Source organism: Chiloscyllium punctatum, chromosome 11, assembly GCF_047496795.1.
Source record: "Chiloscyllium punctatum isolate Juve2018m chromosome 11, sChiPun1.3, whole genome shotgun sequence".
Taxonomy (NCBI): domain Eukaryota; kingdom Metazoa; phylum Chordata; class Chondrichthyes; order Orectolobiformes; family Hemiscylliidae; genus Chiloscyllium; species Chiloscyllium punctatum.
In genome coordinates this window covers 36072858-36097075 of record NC_092749.1, presented here as the reverse complement: position 1 = coordinate 36097075, position 24218 = coordinate 36072858, and the positions used below count along the sequence as shown (strand labels likewise).

At 40.9% G+C, this 24218-nt stretch overlaps 1 protein-coding gene across 2 annotated transcripts in view; it reads right to left on the bottom strand.

Annotated features, from left to right (window-relative positions):
• Nucleotides 1–19221, bottom strand: part of LOC140482897 (4F2 cell-surface antigen heavy chain-like) — a 175936-nt gene extending 156715 nt beyond the window's left edge. The window contains exon 1 of one of the 2 annotated variants that reach the window (XR_011961805.1): nucleotides 15776–16005. Coding sequence is in view for 1 of the 2 variants with exons in the window: in XM_072580624.1 (XP_072436725.1) it covers nucleotides 18285–18314 (30 nt within the window). In the remaining variant the exon portion in view is untranslated. Of the gene's footprint in view, nucleotides 1–15775; nucleotides 16006–18284 lie in introns of those variants that run through there. The other variant, XM_072580624.1, reaches the window with a different exon arrangement.
• Between the last annotated feature and the right edge of the window lie 4997 nt (nucleotides 19222–24218).

The following is a 24218-nucleotide window of genomic DNA, read 5'->3' as shown; positions in this document are numbered from 1 at the left end:
TAAGTCATCACCACTGATATAAATGGCAATAATTTCCACACACAAATGCTGTGAAGTGAAACTTGTGAAAAACTCATTGCTTCTAATACTTTTATAGCAGGGGTGGACAGAAATGTAAAGTAATTTGTGTATGACGGTGAAGTCACTGGATTTTTGACCAAGGAAGAATCTAAAGAAATTATTATTCCTCAGGGTACTGGTTCAGCTCAAAGTTTACTATTCGCAACAGATTTAGACTTTTCAAAAAGTCCATGAATAAAGTAATAGTTATTGATTGGAAATGTAGAGCATATTTAGATTCTGCTGCAAAATTGGCACTGTTTCTAAGTTACCAATTTAAAGTATAGATTTGATATTTGAAAAGATAGAGTGGGAAATACTGTTTTTTTTTACACGATGTGAGATGACACACCACAATTCAGGAATGGTTGAGTAAGAAGACCTTGCTTATCATCTGTGATCCAGTTAAGAAACTGATGCAAGAGAAAATATTGAAGGAATAAAATTTACTAACGGATGGTGCAGAGACTACAAACAAGTCTGCAAAATTTCCAAATCAAACTTAGTCACAGAAAACACTGAGACCTCAGAGTGTCACTTAAGGATTAATGATTGGATCATTTAATATGGTATTAACAATCAGATAGCACAAGAGATAATAATGCATGTTAATGCAGAGATACAGAACATTGCTGCTAAATTCATGCAACTGTACTGAGTTCAATGGACTAGTCACAATCTAAAAATGATTGAAATAAAATAATTTGTGAATTATAATACATGGAAGTCTCAAAGTATTAGAATGAAAACTGAAGACCCAATATGATGAAGTTGCTTATTTTAAGTAAATAAAATTCATTCTAATTTGAAATAGGAGAAACTGAAAGATTTTAAAATGTTCAAAGATCAGACCAGAAAATGTGAAGACTGCAGATGCTGGAGATCAGAGTCAAACTGGAAAAGCCAGCAAGTCAGGCAGCATCCCAGGAGCAGGACAATCGACATTTTGGGCATAAGCTGCCTGACTTGCTTTGTTTTTCCAGTACCACACTTTTTGACTATGAACATCAAACCATCCTGTTTAAACTAAAACAGCAAATGCTTAGAGCAGGACCACTGATAGCATATTGCATTAGATAAGAATAATTAAAGTGTGATATCACAGAAAAATGAGTAAATGCTGCATTTACAAGTACTATTCTCAATAACATTTTAAAACTAGTGTAATTAATCAGTAATTATAAGGTTTTCCAAGTATTAGTGAAGCTCACTCAGGGTAGTAAAACTTTTTTGTGAATAGTTGAGTTTTGTTATAATTTTATGAAGAAATGACAAATTAATTAACACAAAATAAAGATGTCAGAACAGATGATGTGCTATGTCTGAGGAACATGAGATCTCATGGACACCAGGGCTAACACATCTGCAGTATGTGTCTGCTATTTGAGCAGCTTCAGCTCAGAGTTGAGCTGGAGGCCAAGCTGCAGGCACTATGATGTACATTGGAGAGGAAACTTACCTGGGACACTGTTCCAGAAAGCAGTCACACCCCTTAGGATAAAGTTTTCTAATTTGGCCAGTAGTCAAAGGCTGGAAAGTGTAACTATGAGTGAGGCAAGTATGGGGATTGACAAGGTAGAAAGGGATGTGTTTAACTCTTTGAAGTTGTCTAACAGGTTTGACATTCCTGCAACCTGTGCAGGTGAAAGCAGTGACTGCAGAGTGCATTTTCAAACTGACCAAAGGTATTTTGGTACAGAATGCCATTCAAGTGGGGAGTTTTAATAGGAGTACACTGCTTGTAGAGAGCAGTATAGTCAAAAAGGATGGACATACCTCTTTGTAGAGAAGAACAAGAGTCTAGATAGCTATATTGCCAACTGGTGCCAGAGTTCAGGACATGTGATCTCAGCTAGACAGTGTTGTATTCTTTAAATCGACAAAGCTGTGAAAGAATGTAGTTGACTATTGTAAGTCATATTACACACATATGGTTTGGAAGCCACCCAAGGGAAATTGGAGGAAGTCAACCATATCAATGTTGATCCTTGCACCTCATTAACCATGGAGTAGGGTTCTAGTGAACTGTGTTGGATCCAAACCAAATTGAGTCATAAATATCTCCTGAGCATATTTGGTGTTTTTTTTAAAGAGATGATATGTAATTTAGGAATAAAGCAGATCAAGTTGTCTGCTTTTTACACTGTTGTTTTGGAAGGTATCTTCAAATACAACACAGTATGAGTAGGGCCTTTTATCTTGAAATCCCCAGGCTTTGGATAAAGGGATATTGTTCTAGCAACATGCAAATTAATCTAGTGGCTTCTGTGCCTATAAATTACTGTACAGGCATGAAATTATGGGCCACTTAAACTAATTCAGAAGGATGTTTGGCACAAGAAGAGGCTACCTTCTTTTACTATGTAGCAATGTTCTGAAAAAAGCTCTCAAAAGCTTCAGAGAGGGCTACAAAACATCTCAAGGCTTCCCAGCAGATAATGAAAGCAGAAGCAGATGGAATAGTAATTACATATCTTTTTGAACCAGGGATCACACTAATGATTTCTTCTCTTTACCTGTTGAATCACTGAGAGCTAAGTTTAGGGAACCCAATACATCAAAAGGAAATTCAGTGAATGAACTTTGTGGTTAATACCATTGATGAAAATCACCAAAGACAAAAATATATTGAACATTAGTGTTTAAAATCTAAAATATTTTTGTTTTCATGACCAAGAATCATGTGTATATTAAAGCACAAAGAACAAAGTAATTGCATCATTTGTTGTCAGAAGACTGTATCTTTTTAAAATAATGAAATGTTGCTAATTTGCTTCTTCAAGTTCAGTTTCTATTGATGCAGTAAACAAGTAGTCCTCATATCACTCGTGGTGATACTTGTAAAGTAGGCAAGATAATGGCACATTATTAAGACCCAAGCCAGATATTTGTAGCCTGAAAGTGTAAATTTTGCCTAGATTTTCCAATCATAATTGGAAACTCAATTTTGACACTGATTGGAGAAAGAAAAAGACACTTACCTTGAAAAGAGAGTACTCCCTTCAAACTTCCTAATCAGGAGCTTTCTCTTTCAAAGCATTGAAGCAGCCTAAAGGAATTCACAAGAGCAGGAGTAGAATAGAGTTGATCACAAGGAAGCCACACTGCCTTTTCAGAAACAAATGTATGTTCTCTGATTTAAAGCCCCTGCAGTCATTTTGAAAATTATTGAGAATAGGAAGCATGTAATGCAATGGGGGGTTAGGATCACAGGGAATGGTAGTTCAGTGAGGTGTTGGCAGTTTGGGGAAGCTGTCAGGTGTCAGATAACTGGATGGGTATTTAGTGTATATCGAGTCTGGCAGGGTCAGTTTGGAGGGAGGATATGGTGGGAGGGCATGGTGGGAGGGCATGGTGGGAAGGCAGTGCCAAGTCAAACAGGGGAGATCAGGGTGAGGATTGGTGGAGAGTGGGATATCAAGTCCAGTGGGGTTCTGTGTCAAACTGGTTCTGGCAGGATCTGAGAAAGAGTCGAAAAGTGTGGCACTGGAAAAGCACAGGTCAGGCAGCATCCAAGAAGCAGGAAAGTCCATGTTTCGGGCATAAACCCTTCATGTAAGGTCCCGAAATATCGACTCTCCTGCTCCTTGGATGCTGCCCGACCTGCTGTGCTTTTCCAGCACCACATTTTTCAACTTTGACTCTCCAGCATCTGCAGTCCTCACTTTCTCTCAGGATCTGAGAAAGTGAGGTATTTGAGGACAAGGTGGTTGAGTCAGGGGTGATGGGGGAGCTGGTGGGCAGTGGGAGCTGTTGCATTCTGGTGTGTCAGTAGCAAGTCTGACATTCAAAAAATGTGAAATACTGTTAGATCTTCTAAGCATTACTTCTAAGAATGCGTCACTGGCAAAGCCAGCATCTGTTGCACATGACGAATTGTCCTCAGCAAGGTGGCAAGTTCTTTGTGAAACATTCAGTCTATCTTTAATATTTGGTTACAACTGAAACACTTTGCTCCTAAACCATTTCAGAGGGCAATTAAGAGTCAACACATTAGGCAAGGAAAGCATGTTGCTATACCCAAAGGGTAACAATTAATCTGATGGGCTCTTGGCATAAACAATGACTGTTTCATGGATCCTACTGATTTATAATGCAGAGTGATTTCAACAGCATGGGTTCAATTCCCACACAATCTGAGGTTACCTTGAAGGACTTTCCTTCTCAACCTCTCCCCTTACCTGAGGCATACTGACACTCAGGTTAAAATCACTACCAGTCATCCCTCTCTAATGAGCTAGCAACCCTATCATGTTCTGACATTATGGCAATTTTCCATTTACTGACACTAGATTTAAATTCCAAATGTATTAATTCATCAAATTAAGTTCCAATTATCTTCAAAGCATTAGCCTATGTCACTCAGTTACTTATCCAGTAGCAGTACCAGTGCCACCAGAGCATTTGGGCTCATTTTTAGACTCTCATTCCAACAACCACCTGATTTGATAAATATGTTGACTTGCCAGTTACTTTTTTACATATTACCAGAATATGAATTTTACTGAAGCATAGGTAATAGTTGAAAAACAGCAAAGGCAAAAAGAGAGGAGTAGTGTTTTTAGGGGCGGGCGGTGTTGGGGTGAAATAACCAATATTCCTTCCCCTGAAAATGATCTGTAGAGTGAGAGTGTGAGAAAAAGTGACATACAGCATGGAAACAGACCCTTTGGTCCAACTCGTACATACCAACCAGATATTAATCTAGTTTACCAACATTTCGTCCATATCCCTCTAAACCCTTCTTATTCATATACCCACCCAGATGCCTTTTAAATCTTAATTGTACCAGCCTCTATCACTTTCTCTGGTAGATCAATCCATGCAAGCACCACCCTCTGCGTTGTGCAGAGGAAGGAGGGCAAGAGAGAGAGAGAGAGAGACACACACACACACACACACACACAGATATCACTGTGGTCGATGTGCATTAACTTCAGTATAATCAGTGCAGTACCTCTTCATGTGACTGCTGTGCCTTGTCCAGCATGGAGGCTTGTCATGAAGGTTTAGGATTTTGGGAATAGGCTTGTAACAGAGTAAGGAACAAACACACCTCTCCTTACCTCCTTGATTCTCTCTATTCCTTTAGCATCTTTATGGCTGATCTTATTCTTGAGCTTGTTCTTTTGATTACAACACAAGCTAACAAACATGTCTCACTCAATATCCCCATCACCAATGTCTTCTCAAGCACTATCACTATCACTAGAAGTGAAGCCCTTATTCCTTCTGAGGCAACTGTAGCTGTGGACACAGACAGCAGCCAAGACAAGGTAGGAGGTTGAGTCCTGGAGCTATTTCTGCTTGTGAAATTTTCCAGGCTGTCTAAGATTCTCTTATCACAGCTTTGGCTGCACTAGGGGCCAAAGTGGTCAAGGGGAGATGAAGATTGATATTCCAACAAATGGTAGAAACATCTCATTCCTATGGTAGCTCAGAGAAAAGTGTCATAGTCTATGACCATGAACAGTCAGCAAATAAGTGATGCCAAATTCATAGAAATGCAGATAGTGATCATGAGTTCTCACAATGAGCCTCTTGCAATGAAATTGGCAATTGCAGGCTCTGGATGAAGTGCTTACCATCTATCTTGCCAACAGAAGAAAGTCATAGCAGACCTATTGAAAAAATAGACCGGTTGGTGAAGATAAGCGAAGTGCTAGCCCTGTTGGTTATTCATGATGTTAAAGTCAGGATAGTTAAACATTTTTTTAAATAACTTTACAAAAAATAACTACAGGCTCAATGCCAGCAAATATCAGGGAGGAATTTTAATTCATGTCAGATAATGATATCATTAAAACATTTGAGAACTGTTGATGAGTTCTGTTGTTGTCCTGTTTCCATATTCAGGTGGTTTAATAAGTCAGATGCTGGCAAATGTATTTCCAATAGAAATGAAGATAACAGTCACCTGATGCTGAAAATTAATGAAAAGAAAATTACTGAGATAATTAAGGGTGTCAAAAAGAATACAACATGAAGGTTTGGCACCAGTTCCAAAATAGAAGTAAAATCTGTAGTTGTTTTGTGGCCATGGAAGCATTATACACTCCAGTTGTCTCAGTCATTGAAAATGGCACAAAAAAAATTGGTAAGATATTTGGGCTTGAGCTTCACTGAATTGCAGACAGATAATAGATTTTTGAACTTCAGGTCGTTTTCTGTAATGGAGGGTTAAAAGTAAGATAATGTTTTCCCTTTTTTATGTATGCATGGTTTATTTCAAACATGAAATACAAAGCATAATACTTGGCAAGTTATATTTTATCTTATTAACGGGGTCAGTTTGGCTGTCTAACATTTAACTGATGAATTGGTTCTACTCCACAGGTGTTAGTTTTGGTTATACTTTAGAAATTGTTAAGTTGCACTGGCTTGTAATATTTGCTGTTGCTGAAGAATTGCATCTGTTCAGCACCTGAAAGCTGTTTTGCTCTCTCCAGAATGGATTATAATCTTATGTAACTATGCATTCCTAGGAGAAAGTGAGCTCTGTAGATGCTGGAGATTAGAGTCGAGAGTGTGGTGCTGGGAAAGCACAACAGATCAGGCAGCATCCGAGGAGCAGGAGAATCAACAGGAATAAAGGGCCTATGCCCAAAACATCAATTCTCCCGCTCCTTTTCCAGCACCACCACCATCTCAATTATGAATTCCTACCAATTTTGCTTCTGCCAACAGGGTTCAGCTGCTCATAGTGAAGATATGGACCCCTCCAGAGGGGCTCCTTGGTTCGAGATCTTTGCTTTAAACAGACCGTAGTCCTAGTGATTCAAAAAGAATCACTAGGAGTACGGTCTGTTTAAAGCAAAATTATCAATTAATAAATTAAGGCAGCCTGGTGCAGATTTATCCAGCAACAGAGGATAAAAGCTTCTGTGTTCCATGGAGAAATGGCGCAATTACATTTGAAAATTACACCTTATTTTTTAAGAGACAGCACAGCCTTAATTACGAGAAAAGACCAATCAAATTTAATAAGGTGACATGATTTACAGCAGGTTAGTCCAATGATATTTCCTGGGAAACAGATTGTTTGACGCAGAAAATCATCCCATGTTTGCTAGTTCGAATACCAAATCACTGTCTTATGATTCATATTATGAAAAGTCCATTGTGTTCTCTTATCTTGCAGCAGTACAAGTTCACAGAGTCAAATCATTACTTCCAGTCATTTTGTTATGTTATTTTAAATTGAAAAGCCATTTTGTAGCCATTAAAATCTACATATACCTGTTGCTTCTGACAACAGCCTAAATTCAAATTTTAGACTCTCATTTGCCCCTTTGGTCATTCTATGACCACACCATAAAGGCATGGATCAAATTAATTCAATTCGATGGCAGCAAAAGACTGCAATACTTTCTCTTCCTCTGAAGAGGAACCGGGGCAGGCGATGATGCTTCCCCATCATCATCTAAGTGGGGAAGAAGCATTTTCTGGGTGGAACTAATGTTGTCAATAGAAACTAATATTTTAGCAATAATACACTTAGTATTATAATAGCAATACTAACAAAAAGACCAACTGAAACATTAGCATACATAGCCATATTGATTAGCCAGTTGTATCATGAACCAAAACCCCAATCTCCCCATCCTGCACCTTCATTCATTTGGTTTACAGAAGTGCGGATGTTATCTATATGTCTAATAATGTTTTTGATAAGGTTAGTGACCCCCATGATGCACTTTCCTTTGACTATGGCGCAAGCCCCACCTTCCTTCACAAGTATGTAATCGAGCATAGCGGTTTTGTTGGGTAAATAGGTGCAATTCTGAAAGCATGTCCCTAATTTCTATTAGGGCAGCAGTTGTCTCATTTCACAAAATTATTGAGTCCACAAATGAGATAATTACAGTTTTGATGACTAATAATTCCTGAAGATCCTCCTACAGAAAGAACACCAAGAGCTGCATATGCCAATGAGTGAGTTTTACTTTTTGATACAACCTTTGGATTCTGCCATTCTGCACAAAAGTCAAGAGAAACTGAATGTTTAACAGGGAAATTAGAGTTCTCGTTGACAGGTAATTGGACAGGGAACAGTAGTTGGAAATAGTGTTTCTACAGCTACAGCACGAGGTGTATTTGCTCTATTCAGGAAAAGGTAGTTAGATGCCTTACTATAAATGAAAAAGATAATATCCAGGTTAGGTAGTATAGGTCCTAATAAGAACCTGGCCTACTTTTGTGGCTTCCTGGTGTACCTGGGTAATCCATAATTACATAGTTTGGCCCCAAATGTAAAGGCTGAAAATCAAATTAGTCGAATGAGGTGGGTCTCTTGATAAGAGACGTGGTCAACATCCCAGAATAGTTCTACCCATCCAACAACTGGGAAAATATTAGTGCCATTAGGTGTATCATAATGAAGGTGGGTGTTGTTACCACTCCGCAAAGGGTTTGAATACCAGTGGTAATAGAGACACATTCCTCCTTAAGGCATACATAGAACATAACAGCACAGTACAGGCCCTTCGGCCCTTGATGTTGCGCCGTCCTGTCATACTAATCTGAAGCCCTTCCCACCTACACTATTCCATGTACCTCCATATGCCTGTCCAATGAAGACGTAAATGCACTTAAACTTGGCGAATCTACTACCATTGCAGGCAAAGCATTCCATACCCTTGCTACTCTGAGTAAAGCAACTACCTCTGACATCTGTCTTATACCTATCTCCCCTCACTTTATAGTTGTGTCCCCTCGTGTTTGCCGTTCCCATACTTGGAAAAAGGCTCTCCCTGTCCACCCTATCTAACCCTCTGTTTATCTTGTATGTCTCTATTAAGTCACGTCTCAACGTTCTTGGTTCTAGCAAGAACAGCCTCAAGGCCCTCAGCCTTTCCTCGTAAGACATTCCTTCCATACCAGGCAACATTCTAGTAAATCTCTTCTGCACCTTTTCCAAAGCTTCCACATCCTTCTTATAATGCGGTGACCAGAACTGTACACAATACTCCAAGTGTGGCCATAGCAGAGCTTTGTACAGCTGCAGCATAAGCTCCTAGTTCTGGAACTCAATCCCTCTATTAATAAAAGGCCAAAGCACGTTATGCCTTATTAACAACCCTGTCAATCTGGGTAGCAGCTTTCAGGGATCTGTGTACATGGACACCGAGATCTCTCTGCTCATCTGCACTCCCAAGAATCTTACCAATAGTCCAGTACTTTGCATTCTGATTACTCCGTCCAAAGTGTATCACCTCACAATTATCCACATTAAATTCCATTTGCCACCTCTCAGCCCAGCTCTGCATCCCATCTATGTCTCTCTGCAACCTACTACATCCTTTGTCACTATCCACAAATCCACCGACCTTAGTATTGTCCGCAAATTTACTAACCCACCCTAAGCCCTCATCCAGGTCATTTATAAAAATGATGAACAGCAGTGGACCGAACACCGACCCTTGCGTTACGCCGTTAGTAACTGGACACCAAGTTGAACATGTTCCGTCAACTACAACCCTCTGTTTTCTTTCAGCAAGCCAATTACTGATCCAAATTGCTATGTCTCCCACAATCCCATTCCTCCGCATTTGTATAATAGCTTACTGTGGGGAACCTTATCGAACGCCTTGCTGAAATCCATATACACCACATTAACCGGTTTACTCTCATCTGCCTGTTTGGTCACTTTGTCAAAAAAGTCAATAAGATTCATTAGGCGCGACCTATCCTTCACAAAACCGTGCTGACTGTCCCTAATTAGATTATTCTTTTCTAGATGGTAATAAATCCTATTTTTTATAATCTTTTCTAACACTTTACCAATAACTGAAGTGAGACTCACTGGTCTGTAATTACCAGGGTTGTCTCTACTACCCTTTTTGAACAAGGGAACCACATTTGCTATCTTCTAGTCCTCAGGCACTATTCCTGTAGACAACGATGATTTGAAGATCAATGCCAAAGACTCGGCCATCTCTTCCCTTGCTTCCCAGAGGATCCTAGGATAGATCCCATCCAGCCCAAGGGACTGGTCTATTTTCACACTATGCAGTATTTCTAATACCTCTTCCTTGTAAACCTCAATCTCTTCTAGTCAAGAAGAAAGTATCTCTGTATCTTCCTCGCCAACGTTTTCATTTTCTATAGTGAACACTGTCGAAAAATATCTCCTCGGACTCCACACACAACTTCCCATTATTATCCTTGATTGGCGGCAGGGGAAAGTGCCAGGATTGGAGGGTAGGTTGTAGGGAGCGTGGACCTACAACCCACCCTCCAATCCTGGCCCCCCCCTACAACCCACCCTCCAATCCTGGCACTTTCCCCTGCCACCGCAGGAACTGTAAAACCTGCGCCCACACCTCCTCCCTCACCTCTATCCAAGGCCCTAAAGGAGCCTTCCACATCCATCAAAGTTTTACTTGCACATCCACTAATATCATTTATTGTATCCGTTGCTCCCGATGCGGTTTCCTGTACATTGGGGAGACTGGGCGCCTCCTAGCAGAGCGCTTTAGGGAACATCTCCAGGACACCCACACCAAATCAACCACACGCCCAGTGGCCCAACATTTCAACTCCCCTCCCACTCTGCAGAAGACATTGTGGTCCTGGGCCTCCTTCACCGCCGCTCCCTCACCACCAGACGCCTGGAGGAAGAACGCCTCATCTTCCGCCTCAGAACATTTCACCCCCAGGGCATCAATGTGGACTTCAACAGTTTCCTCATTTCCCCTTCCCCCACCTCACCCTAGTTCTAAACTTCCAGCTCAGCACTGTCCCCATGACTTGTCCGGACTTGTCCTACCTGCCTATCTCCTTTTCCACCTATCCACTCCACCCTCTCCTCCCTGACCTATCACCTTCATCCCCTCCCCCACTCACCCATTGTACTCTATGCTACTTTCTCCCTACCCCCACCCTCCTCTAGCTTATCTCTCCACACTCCAGGCTCACTGCCTTTATTCCTGATGAAGGCCTTTTGCCCGAAATGTCGATTTCAAAGCTACTTGGATGCTGCCTGAACTGCTGTGCTCTTCCAGCACCACTAATCCAGAATCTTGTTTCCAGCATCTGTAGTCATTGTTTTTAACCACATTTAATAATAGCACAGGGTATAATTTTAGACACTTTTACAAAAGTGCACCCCCATCCCGTACCATTGTAGGAATTTGGATAGGCTATCGCGGATTTATTGGAGGAAGTCCATAATCCTGAAAATATTTTAGAACTATTCTATACCCCCATGTTAGGATTTGGAACGATAAAAGGGGTCAGGGAGTCTCTTGCTGAAGTAAGGGTATAACAAAGTACTTCATCCTCTCCAAATATTTTATTATGGGTTTCTAGAAACAAATTGTTAGTGAAGGGTAACATCCCCCCCTCTTACTACGTGATCATCTGAAAGGGGACAAGGCTTACCAGGGATGCCCACAGTGCAAATGAAATCAAACTGGCACACAACACATTTACAGGGTAAAGACCATTTAGACTTGTTCTGTAAGTGAACTGTTCAATCTTTTTGATGCAGTTTACCACTGCAATAGACATTCTTGGTAACATTCAGTCTCTCGGCACACAAGGACTTTTTTTTGGCATAGTTGGTACAGTCACTGTTTGCTCAGGATCACACAGGTAAATTGTCCCTCTTGTGCACTAATGCTGGCAAGTCCACACAGCAGGTCAAGTTCGATCTTTATCATCTCCCCCCTTTGCAAGGTTGGAGGCCATGGAGCGTCTATTGTAATAAAGTATAAACCACTCCCTCCTTGCCCAAGTGTATACAAAATACACAATCAATTAAAATAGGCAGTAGCAAAGAAAGAACACAAACTAATCTAGTAGGGGTCACCCATATTCTAGTTTGAGTATCGAGGAAGTAACCCATTTGAGGCCATAATTTATGGTCTTCAGCAGGGCTTCCCCCGTGAGGTCTGTACCTTACAGAGGTCTGGCATATGCGTCCTTATACTGTGTCTAACCGGGTTTTGCTGATGACCCAAAGGAATTTGGGGTGGAAGGCTGCCTGCTTGGCAGCTACATCTACTTGCCCACTATTTTAGAAACAGTATCAGTTTCCTTGGCATGAGCCAAACATCTTGATAATTGTCAGATTGATTGGACAAAACAGCATTACTATCACGCTGTCCCTTGGGGGTCAAATCTTCAATGTTCTCATTTGACTCCGAAATCCTGGATCATACTAAAAGCACAATGAAGAGTCAGTGTATATTAGATTTTCCTTTTGCTAGGAAGAAGCCATGTCGATTTCCCACGTCAGCTCCAAGGTAACATTAAAAACATATCAGACCCCAGTGGCCATATTTCAACAGTTAAAGCAAGATTCAGGCATTTTTCCCTGGGGGATTTTGCTGTCTGTCGCCAGTCTCAAAGGTGAAATGCTGGGGCCTGCTTCGGGAAAAGATTGTCCAGCAGTAGTCATTGGGTTGGCACATGAGTAGGTTCCGCCAGTGGGTATCCTGGTTCCAATCAACCCTATCAGAGCTGGTATATGGCATTTGGGATTGCGAGGGCACTGGATATAATTGGTTCTACCTGTAACTTGCATCATGGTTCAGTCCACTTTTGGCCATCCCAATAGAAAACCACTGCTCACCTCATTTGCGACTGGAAATTCCTGGTCTGGTTCGTACTGTTGGTCTGGATCATGTTAGTGACTCCAGGCAGAAAACATTGTAAAAGCACAGGGTTAAACAAAAGTAATTGAGTTTCGTAACTTTGTTCACTTGTATACCACTTCCATCAGACAGGCAGGCACATATTTCAGTCGTGTAACACAAGGCATTTGCATTCAGGCTACTCCCAGAATTTTACTGCATTTACATTCATATCACCCTTGGACATATTGAGCAAATGTGGCCAGTTTGGTCTGCATTCAGGGGCATGCTTCATTAACATAACTCTAATTCTCAAGATGGGACCCAGTTTAGGATGGCGCAGGCCACTTATCACCATGATATTGGCTATGAAGACTGGATGTTCCATTTTCAGAAGAAGGAAAGGTTTGCAACAAGTGCATGGTTTAAATTACAGCTGGGGACAATCAGGAGACTTTAGGGGTTCAGTGGGTATACAGGAACAAAATCCCAACTTTAAAAAAAGGGTCAGTATGCCAGATATAGGCTTGGGATTCGGAGTAGAATCTAAGTTCTTTATCTTGTAGTATTGTTGCTTTAACCTTGTTTATATATTCCACAACCTTAGTGGCCTTACACTGTTTTCTCATTTAAATTAACCATGAGGCAATGAGACAGGTCACTGACAATGTGTAAAGGAATAAAAACATGCGACCCTGCCAATTAATTTTGATTTGGCTAATGGAATTGATTATTATAAATATTATTGTAAAATAATAAATAAAATAATCATTGCCCGTAATTCAGGGTGAAAGCTCAAAAAGTGACTAAGACATTTAAAAACTGTACTCTGCTGCTTTATTCTTCTTATTGCATCATCCTCTTCCCTTCTGTAATTGATCTCCTTGGCGCTATTTTCATTTTAACCTTATTTAACCAATTTATCAATTTATGTTTGTCTAACTTTAAAGACTGTTCCTAACTATACATTTTGGAATCTTGATTGTCATAGTCTGAAAGCTAGTTTTAGGAGTTGAATTTTTAGCTTATCAAAAATTGCAAGAGGAGAATAACTAAATAGGTGATTTGTCCCGTTCACTTGTCCTGACCACTGTATCACATGGCTGTGGCATTATGGAGCCTGCTAACTCCATGGCAATGGCGCATTGATGCTATAAAAGAAATAATGATTGATTTACCACCCTGTTCCTCGATAGGTTTGGCTGCCCCTATTGTCCAAAGGATGCAATGCTCGGTGACAGCAATGCCTGCTTAAGTCAGGCAGTAGTCCTTTTTCATTTGTTAAGGACACCTAATGATATGGATAGAATTCAGTTTGGATCTTGGGGAGAGCACTGAGTGGAGTGGTATCAAGCATACTTTGCGATTTACTGAGTGGGGATCCAGCTGAAGAAGAGTCTGGAAAATAAGTTTTCATTTATTTTTGTGGACATTGGAGGATCAACAGAGCTTAGTTCTCTGTCTTGTTTTGAGAGCAGATCTCCTGTGGTGATATATTAATGGTCATTATGTTTACAATATATATCTCAATAACATGCAACATTTTATTTTCTTACAGTCATCAATATAAATTAGGAATTAATTTATTCAGTATTTAATATTTAAAAAGTAAAATGTATACAGTTCCCAACTTGTAGTTGGCCTTACCAATAATCATCAATGGAACACAGCAGTCTTAAAATTAAATGGAAACAAAATGAGTCTAAAACAAGGAAAAGATTATAATATTGTCTTCCTCCGTAATAAACAGATTTGAAATCGAATAAGGTTGGCTTTCATGCAAGAATAAAAGAGATTAGTTAGAAACTGACAGTAGGGCAGCCATGACCTGTAAAAAGAGCAGGAGTTAATATTTTATTTCATAATCACTGAAAGATTCTTAACCTTAAAAGAAATCATGGTAAATTTCCAAAATGCAAATCAGATTCAAAACAGTCCCAGATCTCCCAGGGAACAAAGCACAAACATTCAATCACCAAAAAAAAACTAATGTGCATTCAAAACGAATCAAAAAAAGGGTTAAACTTTCTACGAGCTGTAGGGAATCTCACGCACACACGGGAGTTTAATCTCAAATTCTGGCTATGGCACATTTTTGCAAAGTTGGTTAAGCAACATCTAAATACTTCTCACCCATGTGAGAAATCATTTGTGAGAAATCACAAAAATCATTTCAACAATATTTTCAAGGCTAGTTTTTGGTGCCTCTACATTCGCCCACATCGGAGTCATTAATAGTTGCCCAATGTGTCCTGTATTGGAAATTCCTTAAAGTCCACAGCAAATTTGTACCAGCTAATTAAAACTAATGTTGGATACGCGAACGGATCGGGGACATTTTGAAGCATGACGCAAACTTCAGTGTGGGTCCAGGGCTTAACAACTGCGGTTTCACCTGTCATAATCTGGGGCAAGCAAATTCTCTATTACTAATTTTGTAGATCTCAAGACTCTTTCAGCAGCACTTTCTGTCCAGACATTAGGACCCTGTTGAGTACTCACTAGTATCTTGTGGCTGAGTCGCAAGAATTGTTTCAACATTTCTAACAGCATTTTTTTTTGTCCCTAGCCAGTTTTCTTTTTTACTCTACAAAGGCATCAAATGCCCTACATATTTCATAAACAGAGAGCAAACACCAAATCGAACAGAAAAAAAATAAAAAGCAGCAAAGCAAGAGAAGCCAAGCTGAACAGATACGACGGAAATAAACTCGACATAAAACTTACATTAAACAACAGCCTGAGAACGATCAACAATACTAATGAATTCTGCAGAAAATTCTTGACATTCTAAAACCCTGACAGTTTCATTATAATATATCACGATACTTTTTATTTCACAGAACAATTTAGGTATTAATTTAGACAATGCCAATCCAACTAAATCAGGTTTTCTGAATTCTGAGAAGGTTCCAGACCTCCTTTCTACCTTTTTAAGCAGATTGACCTTAATCACCATACGTTTAAAAAAAATCAACCACCGCCATTATGAAAATGTCGGAGCTCCACAGCTTCCGAAAATCACCAACCGCCAATAAAAAGTGTCGGAGCTCAACAACTTCGAGAATCACCAACCATCAATAAAAAGTCGCACTCCATCAATATAAAAAGGACCAAACCTCACTTATTCTTACCCCCAGAGTTCTCTTAACCCTTCTCTTGCTAAGACCGATCTTTTCAGGCTGGACTAGAAAATAGACAGTGAGGGGTCAGGTCGGACACAATTTGACTGAGGAGAAAAATCAAACGCAAAAAAAGTACTTGTCTGGGCGGCCACATTCCTCAACACTCAATAGTGAAGGACTCAAGGCTATACACCGCTGTCCACGATCTGTCCGTGCTGAACCAAGGTTCACGGAACCAAATGAAGATATGGACCGCTCCAGAGGGTCCCCTTGGTTTGAGATCAGTCAAAAGAATCACGAGGAGTACGGTCTGTTTAAAGCAATAATAAATTAAGGCAGCCTAGCGCAGTTTTGTCCAGCAACAGAGGTGAAAAGCTTCTGTACTTCATGGAGAAATGGCGCAATTACATTTGAAAATTACACATTATTTATATTTTTTTTAAGATACAGCACAACCTTAATTACAAGAAAAGACTAATCAATGTAATATGGTGACATGATTTACAGCAGGTTAATCCAATGATTATTTCCTGGGAAACAGATTGTTTCTCACAGAAAATCATCCCATGTTTGCTAGTTCAAGGTTAGTTTGAATACCGAATCACTGTCTTATGATTCATATTATGAAAAATCCATTGTTTTCTCTTATCTTGCAGCAGGATAAGTTCACAAAGTCAAATCATTACTTTCAGCTATTTAGTTGTATTATTTTAAATTGAAAAGCCATTTTGTGGTTAATAAAAATCTACATATACTTACTGCTCTGACAACAGCCTAAATTCAAATTTTAGATCCTCAATAGGTTAAGCCTGGAGCTGGTGAAACACAAATAAACACAAGTCCCATCATGCAGGCTAGATCTTGTATACCTTATTTGTCATAACTAGCCCTTCCACAGGAAAACTATCCAGCATTATGTTCAGTCCTCTCAGGGATCTGTTGATGTTTAAAACTGATGCAATACCTCACCTCCAGAAGCCCAATAACCTGTAATATGTTAACTTAAGTCACAATATATGTTCTCATTGTACAGAAACAAGCATAGTTAATATGAACAAGGTAGGCCATTCAGTTTTTTGAGCTGCACCACAATTAAATATGATCATGATTGATAAACCTACTCAGTACCCTGTTCTCAATTTCACCCCATATCTTTTGGCCCTAAGAACTGTATTACGGTGTTTCTTGAAAACATTCAATGCCTTGGCCTCAACTGCTTTTCTGTGGCAGGTATTTCCACAAGCTCACCACTCTGCAAATGTTTGGAGTCATCATGTAAATTTCTCGTATGACACAGATTTTTAAAATAACAGCATATTGCACAACAGGAATATTACAAGAAAGTTACATCTAGGAACACCAGGACTTAGGAGCAAAAGTAGACCATTGGCAGTTTGAGTTTGTTACAACATTTAATAAGACGTTGGCTGATCTGGTGGTGGGCTCAGCTCCACCTTCCTATCAATCTCACTTAAACCTTGATTCCCCTGTCTAACAAAAACTATGAACTTAGGCCAGTGCAAGTTAAAAGACCCAGCCTGCACTACCTTCTGGGGAAGAGAATTCCACATTGTAACAAGTTTACAGAAGAAGAAATTTCCCCTGATTTCTGTTTTAGAAGGTAGGCCTTATTTTTAAACTGTGATTATCCTACTTGATATCTTGTTCTCACTTTCACCCCATACCCTATGATCCATTTGGCTCCAATAACTACCTCAAAGTCCTTTTTCAAAAACATTAAATGTTTTAACCTCAACTGCCTCCTGTGGTAGAGAATTCCACAGGCTCATCAATCTGCAAGTATTTCAAATTACCATGTAAATTCCTTGTATTACAAACACTATATATTGCAACTCACAACAAGTTAATATTATTCGAAAATCACATCTAGAAACACAGGACCTAATAACAGAAGTAGGCCAATGGCCCTTTGAATTTGCTCCACCATTCAGTAAGACCATTGCTGATCTGGTTGTGGGTCAGCTTCACTTTCACGTCAGTACCACATAAGCCTTGGTTCCTTTGTCTATCAAAAATCTATTAACCTGGCCCAGCATAAATTTAAAGATCCAGCCTACATTCAGGGGGAGGGAATTCCATACTGTACAAGATTCAGGAAGAAGGAATTTCTCCTAATTTCAGACTTAGAGGGTAGACCTCTTATTCTTAAAGTACATCCCCTAGTATTACATTTCCACACAAAGAGGAAACATGCCCTGGGTATCTACCCTGTCCAGATCCCTCAAATAACTAATTCTATTGAGAATAGGTAAAGGAGTTGGGGGGGGGGGGGGGAGGTGGGGGAGGTGGGAGTGAGAGAGAGGGGGGGAGAGTGAGAGAGAGCATTTCTTTCCCCTGGGGAGTTAAATTGCAGTCTTATGTGTAACAGGCAGAAATAATAACCCCTGTAGTAGTGAGTTGCATCCTAAAACACTTTAAATATTACATAAAAAAGTAAATATTGTAGTTTTAAAATTCTGTATCAGAGAGAACGTAATTACCACAAAGTAGTTCTTACCAAAGTTTTCTCTAAATGGTTTGTTTTCATTCTGATGAAGATTCCATCCACACCTTTTCTGAACCAAAAGCGGAAATCTGACTGGAGAAGTTCAAAAATTCATTACTTGTTGTCAGATGTCATAATGTTATAACTGTGAGATTTATATGATTATTATCCTTTGGAATTGTATCTTTAAATTTGGGGCAAAGGAAGGGAACATGTGATCTGTTTTGGAATCTGCCTGACAATAAGCCTGTATGGTGACCATTAGAGAAGCTTTAGAACATTTTATGAATGTACAAGGTATTCATGTTTGGATGCAATGCAAACACTCTCTGAGTTTATAGTGAATAGATTTTGAAGGTTGAATTTAACGAGAAATCAGTGAAGATTCATTTTTGTTGAGCTTCATGAACGGTTTCACTCTGTGAGACCTAGCAAATTTTCTCATGCTATCATTCTAACCTTGCCATTATTTATTATATCCTCCACCCCTATGGTGCCCACTTGTCTGATGCTAGGGACATTCGGCCTCGGATCTTCAGGTGACCATCCTCCAAGGCGAACTTCAGGACACGCAACAACGCAAAGTTGCTGAGCAGAGGCTGATAGCCAGGTTTGGTACCCATGAGGATGGCCTCAATCAGGACCTTGGGTTCATGTCATACTACAGATGACCCACTACACTATACATGCTCTCACACGCTCAAGCACACATACACAGACACACTTACATACTTACACACTCATGCAGACCCTCTCTCATACACACATCCTCCCACACTCTCACAGGCTTATACTATCACACACACACACATGCGCAAACACATACTCCCTCATGTGCTCTCTCTCTCATGCGCACACACACATACACAAGTCTATGATGTGAATTTTCAATAGCAAAATTACATTTGTAGATACATTCTATTTTGCTCAAAAAGTGCACAATCTGCTGGCAATCAATCCATACAATATATTGAAAATTCCATTTTGGAAATAGAACCAGTCTGACTCAAGATTGGGGTACAGACAGACTCTAATCTCACACCTTTAGTGCATTGTCTGAGCTGAGATATCACTTTTTTAATAAAACCTTATGTTATCTCAAGAATGTGACTGAAAAGAAGTTCTGATATTTATATATTAATGAACTGAAACCTGCAATCCATTCTAAAAGATGAAAGAAAGACTTAGCAGTAATCTAGGTTTGTTCAATTTATCATTTAACTTGCATGACTTCTGTAATCTTTTGCTATAAATTGTCTTATGGTCCCGCTCCACAGCTACCTGATGAAGGAGCAGCGCTTTGAAAGTTAGTGCTACCAAATAAATCTGTAGGACTATAACATGGTGTTGCCTGATTTTTAATTTTGTTACTTAAAGACATTGGAATAAAAATTAGGCAGTCCTCAGGTGTCTCAGGCTCAGCCTTTTACTATTAGTATAACCCCAAAATGCACACATTTTTTTCTTGGTAGCCCTCCCATCTCCCCATAAGCTTTGAACTTTCCCAAATTGTCCACTAAAGTCTTTATCTCCCCATTATACAAAGCTCCTCTCTACCTCCTTTGATCCCAGACACTTATTATTGATTTATGGCATGTGGTTGGTCCTGGCTGGCCAGCATTTATTGCCTGTCCCTAGTTGCCCTTGAGAAGGTGGAGACAGGCAATAAATGCTGGCTAGCCAGTGACACCCACATCTCACAAGTGAACTAAAAAAATGTCTGGGGCTAAGAGGTAGAGAGACATATCAAATCATCATGTCAGTGCTAATCATGTACTGCACCCCAAGCAAGCCAGGGTATCACTGACTGTTGATGATTCCCTCTCCTGCATTATTCCTTTCCCTTTAATGCTCCAACATATACTGAGTTGTCTCCCTCCACAACAGTAATCCTCTCTGCATCCCAGCATACTTCCTCCAATTTGCACAAATAAATTCTCTAGCGATTGGACCAGATAACTCCTCAACTTTTAAGGGATGGTTTTTCTTGAGTGACTTAGACAGACAGACCCAAAAGAAACTCAAACCTGACCATTGACTAATATCTGCACAGCTGCTTGATGGTCTTCCCAAACTCCTTAGACTGGTTGCACTGGATGCACAGGGAAAACTGGTGGCTCTCACCCTAGGTTGTGGAGCTACAGAGCCCAGACCCTATCCACCCTCAGTAGTTGTTTGACTGCTCAAGTCCCTGAATTAGTATCAAAACTGCACTTGACTGACTGCAGATACCTTTACTGCAGGGTGCCTCCCTTAACTTGATAAAGGGCTATTCCTCTTAGACATGTGACATGACTAGTCAGTTGATACATATGCTAATTGTTTCTTTATGTATTCATTCATGGGATGTGAATGTCGCTGGCTGACCAGTTTTTTAAAAAAATTGTCTGTCCCTAGTTGCCCTTGAGATGGTGAGCTGCTGTCTTGAACAGTTGCAGCCCACCTACTGTGGGTTGAATCAGAATGCCATTTAGAAGGGAGTTTCAGGAGTTTCATCCAGTGGAAGTGAAGGAATGGTGATATATTTCCAAGTCAGAATGGCAAATGGCTTGAAGGGGAACTTGCAAGCAGTGCTGCCTTATCCTTCTAGATGGAAATGATTGGGAGTTTGCAAGGTGCCATCTGAGGATCTTTGGTGAATTTCTGCAGTGCATCTTGTAGATAGCACACACTGCTGCTATTGACCATCAGGGGTGGATGGAGTGGATGTTTATGAATTTGATGCCAATCTTACGGGCTGCTTCGTCCAGGAAGGTGTCAAGCTTCTTGTGTGTTGCTGGAGCTACATCCATCCAGAGAGGTGGGGCGTATTCCACCACACTCCTGACTTGTGTCTTGTAGATGATGGATAGGCTTTGGGGGTTCAGGAGGTGAGTTACTTGCTACAGCATTCCTAGCCTCTGCCCTGCTTTTGTAGCAATGTGTTTATGTGATGTTTCCAGTCGAGTTTCTGTTCATTAGTAATCTCAAGGATGTCGATGTGAGGGATTCAGTTACGGTAACACCCTTGAATGTCAAGGGGCGGCAGTTAGATTGTTCCTTATTGGTGATGGTCATCACCTGGCTTTGATTCAGTGCAAATGTGACTTGACACTTCAGCCCAAGCCTGGATACAGACCAGATCTTGTTGCATTTGCAGATGGTCAGAAGTCACACTACACCAAATTATTGTCCAACAAGCTTATGTGTAATCACAAGCTTTCAGAGTGCGCCTAACTTCACCTGAAGGAGCAGCACTCTGAAAACTTGCAATTTCAAATAAATCTGCTGAACTATAACCTGGTGTCATGTGACCTCTGACTTTGTCTATCCCAGTCCAATACCAGCATCTCCATATTTGAACATGGACTGCTTCAGTATATAAGGAGTTCACAAATGATGCTGAACATTGCTGATGTTTGCACAAACATCCCATGAAGGTCACTGGTGAAGCAGCTGAAGATGGTTGAGCCTTGGACACTACCTGAGGAACTCCTGCAGAGATATCCTGGCATTGAAATGATTGACCTCCAACAACCACAACCCATCTTCCTATGCAGGTATGACTCCAATCGGCAAAGAGCATGCCCTTTGATTCCAGCTTTGCTCAGGCACCTTGATGCAACCTTGACATCAAGGGCTGTCACTCTCACTTCACTACTAGAACTCAGCTCTTTTGCTCATATTTGAACCAAGGCTGTACTAAGGTCAGGAGTTGAGTTTGGCCCTGGCAAAACATGAACTGGTCATCACTGAGCAGATTATTGCTGAGATGTTGCTTGACAGCACTATCGATGACACCTTCCATAATTTTACTGATGATGGAGAGTAGACTGATGGGGCCAAATTTGGCTTGTTTGGATTTGTCCTGATTTTTATATACACGACATACCTGGGCAATTTTCCAATGTGTTGAATAGATGCCACTGTTGTAACTGTACTGGAAGAGCTTAGTTTGGGGAGTGGTCAGTTCTGTAGCACAAGTCTTCAGAACTATTGCCAGAACGTTATCAGTGTCATAGCGTTTGCATTATGCAGTGCCTCCAACTGTTTCATAAGAATGTAAGAAATAAGAGCAAGCCTAGACCATCTGGCTCCATGAGTCTGCTCTGTCATTCAATAAGATCATGGCTTATCTTTATATCGACTCAGTTTCACTTACCCGCCCACTCACCATAACCATTAATTCCTTTACTGTTCAAAAAATCTATCTTTGCCTTAAAAACATTCAATGAGATAGCCTCAACTGCTTCACTGGGCAGGGAATTTCTTGATATCATTTGGATTAATCAAATTAGATTAGATTCCCCTGCAGTATGGAAACAGGCCCTTTGGCCCAACAAGTGCACACTGACCCTTCGAAGTCTAACCCATCCAGACCAATTTCCCTCTGACTAATGCACCTAACACTATGCTTAGCAGTGTTAGTCCACATCTTTGGACTGTGGGAGGAAATGGGTACACCTGGAGGAAACCCACACAGACACAGAGAGAATATGCAAACTCCACACAGTTTCCCTGAGGCTGGAATCGAACCTAGGTCCCTGGTGCTGTGAGGCAGCGGTGCTAACCACTGAGCCACTGTGCTACCCCAAGTTCAAGACTAATACTGGGGACCACTGGAGGAGGCTGCAATGGATCGCCCACTTAACACTTCTGACTGAAAATTACTTCAAATGATTCGCCTTATCTTTTGCACTGGTATGTTGGGCTCTTGCGTCACTGAGGATGGGGATATTTTGTAGAGCCTGCTCCTCCAGTGAGTTGTTTAATTGTCCACCACCATTCATGACTAGATGTGGCAGGACTGCAGAGCTTAAATCTGATCCATTGGTTGTGGGATTGCTTAGCTCTATCTATCACTTGCTGCTTATGCTATTTGGTATGCAAGCAGTCCTACTTAGTAGCTTCACTAGGTCGACACCTGCAGTTTAGGACTGCCAGGCAGTGCTCCTGGCATGCCCTCCTCCACTCTTTCCATTTAACCAGGGTTGATCTCCTGGCTTGATGAGAGTGTGCTGCTGGAAAAGCACAGCAGGTCAGGCAGCATTGGAGGAATAGGAGAATCAACATTTTGGGCATAAGCACATCAATGGAGCGGCACGGAAGCTCAGCAGTTAACACTGCTGCCTCACAGCACTTGGGACCCGGGTTCAATTCCCACCGTTGCACATTCTCCCAATGTCTGTGTAGATTTTTTCCCACAATCCAAGGATGTGCAGGTTAGATGAAATGGCCATGCTAAATTGCCCATAGTGTTAGGTACATTAGTCAGGGGTAAATATAGGGTAGGGAAATTAGTCTGGGTGGATCACTCTTCGGAGGGTTGGTGTGGACTTGTTGGGCCAAAGGGCCTGTTTCTATACTGTAGGGAATCTAATCCAATCAGGAATGAGGCTTGGGGGGGGAGGAGCTGAGAGATCAATGCTTGGGGAGGTGGGGCTGAGGGGAAAGGTAGCTGGAAATGTGATAGGTAGATGAAGGTAGCGGGGAGGAAGGATGATAGGTCGGAGAAGAGAATGGAGCAGATAGGAAGGAAGATGGCACAGAATACCATCTGTACTTCCACATGTCATCTGCTGCACCCGATGTGGTCTCCACTACATTGGGGAGACAGGATGCCAACTTGAAGATTGTTTCAGAGAATATCTCTGGGACACCCGCACCAACCAACCCCACCACCGAGCGGCTGAATACTTTAAATTCCCCTTCCCACTCCACCAAGGACATGCAGGTCCTGGGCCTCCTCTACCATCAAACCCTAACAGCTCAACGCCTGAAAGAAGAATGCCTCATCTACCGCCTTGGGACCCTGCAACCACACGGGATCACTGTAGATTTCAGTTTTGTCATTTCCTCTCCCCTCACTTATCCAAGTCTCAAGACTTCAACTCGGCACCGCCCTCTTGACCTGTACATCTTCCTTCCCACTTATCCACTCTACCCTTCTCTCTGAACTTTCATCTT